We start from the raw sequence: 2,500 nt of genomic DNA, 5'->3' as shown, positions 1-2,500 counted from the left end.
TTTCCTAGTGTTTGTTTACAGGACGTTTTTACTGGACGTGTGTACAGGATATATCTACAGGATGTGTTTAATAGATGTGTACAGGATATGTTTACTGGACGTGTTTGTTTACAGGATGTGTTTACTGGATGTGTTTGCATGTGTTTACTGGATGTGTTTACAGGACGTGTTTGTTTACTGGACGTGTTTACATGTGTTTACTGGATGTGTTTACAGGACGTGTTTGTTTACTGGTTGTGTTTACTGTGTGGAGCTCTCTGAATGTTTCTCTCCCATCCATGTCTGGGCAGCGCTGCTGTGTTTATACAGTTATCTGCACTCCCTGGACTTAGCTTCTTTGGAGGTTCTTTGAAGGTTCTTTGGAGGTTCTGTGGAGGTTCCTTTGAGCTTCTTTGGTAGTTCTTTGGAGGTTATTTTGTGATCTGATCTGACCTCCTCTACATTTCTCTGCTGTATGATGTTAGTTTGGTGGATTATTACATTATTGAACTCAGACTAATGCTGCTAAAAGTAGATTATACCCCTCTACCCCTCTCTCTCTCTCTCTCTCTCACACACCGTTCATCTCCAGCGTGCTATACTGCTGATAAATTATTCACACACCCGATGGCCTTCCTCAACTGTGTCCATCTGATAGACAGAGAGAAAGAGTGTAAGAGAGTGAGACAGAGAGTGAGAGTGTAAGAGAGAGTGGGTAAGAGCCAGTTTTGTTTAAAGTCACCTGGGCTGATCTGTGTAAATATATTTACAGTCACATAGTGTGAAGCTGCTCGCCTCGACCCTCATGACTTCTGACTTCTCTGGTTTCGTTTAAAAGCCACTGGTTTCTGAGTCATTCTGTTACTGGTCCACACCAGTGCAAGTTCTCCGTGTGTCTCATTGCCCTGGTCAGGAGCTGGAGAAGACCACGTCTCCGGATGCCTTCTCTTACCTGAAACCTCGCTCCACCTTCAGTGAGCCCCGAGTTCACCATGGTAACGCCAACCAGCTACATGCTCAGCCAATCACCTGTGAGCAACTGGAATCGACAGGCAGGTGGGTGGGGCCTCTTCTGTCCCTGTTTTCAGTCATTTTTTCCATCTGTTTCCACCTTGTTTTAACTCTCTCTGTCCCCCGGCTCACTGTGCCCCAGCGTTCTGCGAGCAGCTGAGCCAGGCGAGGCCCAGGCTGTGCAGGCCGACCTGGAGGTGGAGGAGGACTCCAGGTGCAGGCTGTCCATGAGTGAGAAGCTGGCACTCTTCAACAGACTGTCCCAGGCTCCAGCGTCTCGGGGCGGGGATATGGGCTCCTCTGAGACCCGTGGGCAACACCGCCAGAAGGGGGCGCGTCGTCACACTCAGCCAATCACTGTGCACGAGGTGTGTGAGTGTGTGTGTGAGTGTGCGTGTGTGAGTGTGCGTGTGTGAGTGTGCGTGTGTGAGTGTGCGTGTGTGAGTGCGTGTGTGAGTGCGTGTGTGAGTGCGTGTGTGTGTGCGTGTGTGAGTGCGTGTGTGAGTGCGTGTGTGTGTGAGTGTGAGTGCGTGCGCGTGTGCGTGCGTGTGTGCGTGCGTGTGTGCGAGTGAGTGTGTGCGTGTGCGCGTGTGCGTGTGCGTGCGCGTGTGTGTGTGTGTTTCTTCTTTCTTTTTTTTGTTCCTTTCATATTTGTATCTTCTAGCTCCTCTCTGCCTAACCCTGACTTGATCTGCTCTCTCTCCCTCCCTCCCTCCCTCTCTCTCTCTCTCTCTCTCCCTCCTCTCTGTCTATCCTCTCATCTTTCCAATCGTCAGCGTAATCTCTCTGTCAACCTCAAGCCCAGCGAGTTGTGTCTTGTCGCCACCACGCCGTCCTACCTGGAGACCGAGCGCCGCGACTCCCAGCATGCTCTGCAGCGTGATGCCGACATGAAAGGCATCCTGAAGAAGAACCGCCCAGAACGGGCCGGGCCGAGGGGTGGGGCCCGGCAGGAGGACCTTGTGATAAGTCAAAGCCTGGAGTGGCCCGGAGATCAGGGGGTCGAGGGCAGTGCGTGGATAGAGGAGCTCTCTCCCGTTACTGCCCCCTGGAGGCAGAGAGTGAGGAAGCACACCTCACCTACCATACACCAGGCTAGCAGTCCCACCCCCCACGTTGAAAAACATGACCCTTCCTGGCAGGACACGCCCCCTTGGCCGCTGGGTACAGAGGACAGGGGTGGAGGCATCTTGAGGGACAGGTGGGAGTCTGTCTCCTCCAACTCCCTGATTCATGCCTGAGAGTGCAGGCAGTGTGTCTGTGTGTGATGGCCTTCAGGCAGTGTGTGTGTGTGTGTGTGTGTGTGAGTGTGTGTGTGTGTGTGTGTGTGTGTGTGTGTGTGTGTGTGTGTGTATGTGTGCGAGTTTGATGGTGTGTGCGTTTGACGCTCTATTTTGCGAACTGTTCAGATATCAAGGACCATCAGAAGAACAGGATCCACAGACTGGGACGATGCACAGCGCCACACCTGCTATGGAGCCACAGGTGTGCATGTGTGTGCGTGTGTGAG

General features: G+C 52.5%; 1 protein-coding gene across 5 annotated transcripts in view; it reads left to right on the top strand.

The window, feature by feature from the left end:
* svilc (supervillin c) overlaps positions 1-2,500 on the top strand; it is a 36,067-nt gene that overhangs the window by 9,512 nt on the left and 24,055 nt on the right. For all 5 annotated transcript variants that reach the window (XM_035528912.1, XM_035528908.1, XM_035528896.1 and 2 more), the window contains exons 7-10: positions 893-1,035; positions 1,133-1,358; positions 1,767-2,191; positions 2,400-2,475. In XM_035528912.1, coding sequence (XP_035384805.1) covers positions 893-1,035; positions 1,133-1,358; positions 1,767-2,191; positions 2,400-2,475 — 870 coding nt within the window. The remainder of the gene's footprint in view (positions 1-892; positions 1,036-1,132; positions 1,359-1,766; positions 2,192-2,399; positions 2,476-2,500) is intronic.

The sequence above is a fragment of the Electrophorus electricus genome, chromosome 1, assembly GCF_013358815.1.
Source record: "Electrophorus electricus isolate fEleEle1 chromosome 1, fEleEle1.pri, whole genome shotgun sequence".
Classification (NCBI taxonomy): Eukaryota; Metazoa; Chordata; class Actinopteri; order Gymnotiformes; family Gymnotidae; genus Electrophorus; species Electrophorus electricus.
This window is presented reverse-complemented; position numbering and strand designations above follow the sequence as displayed.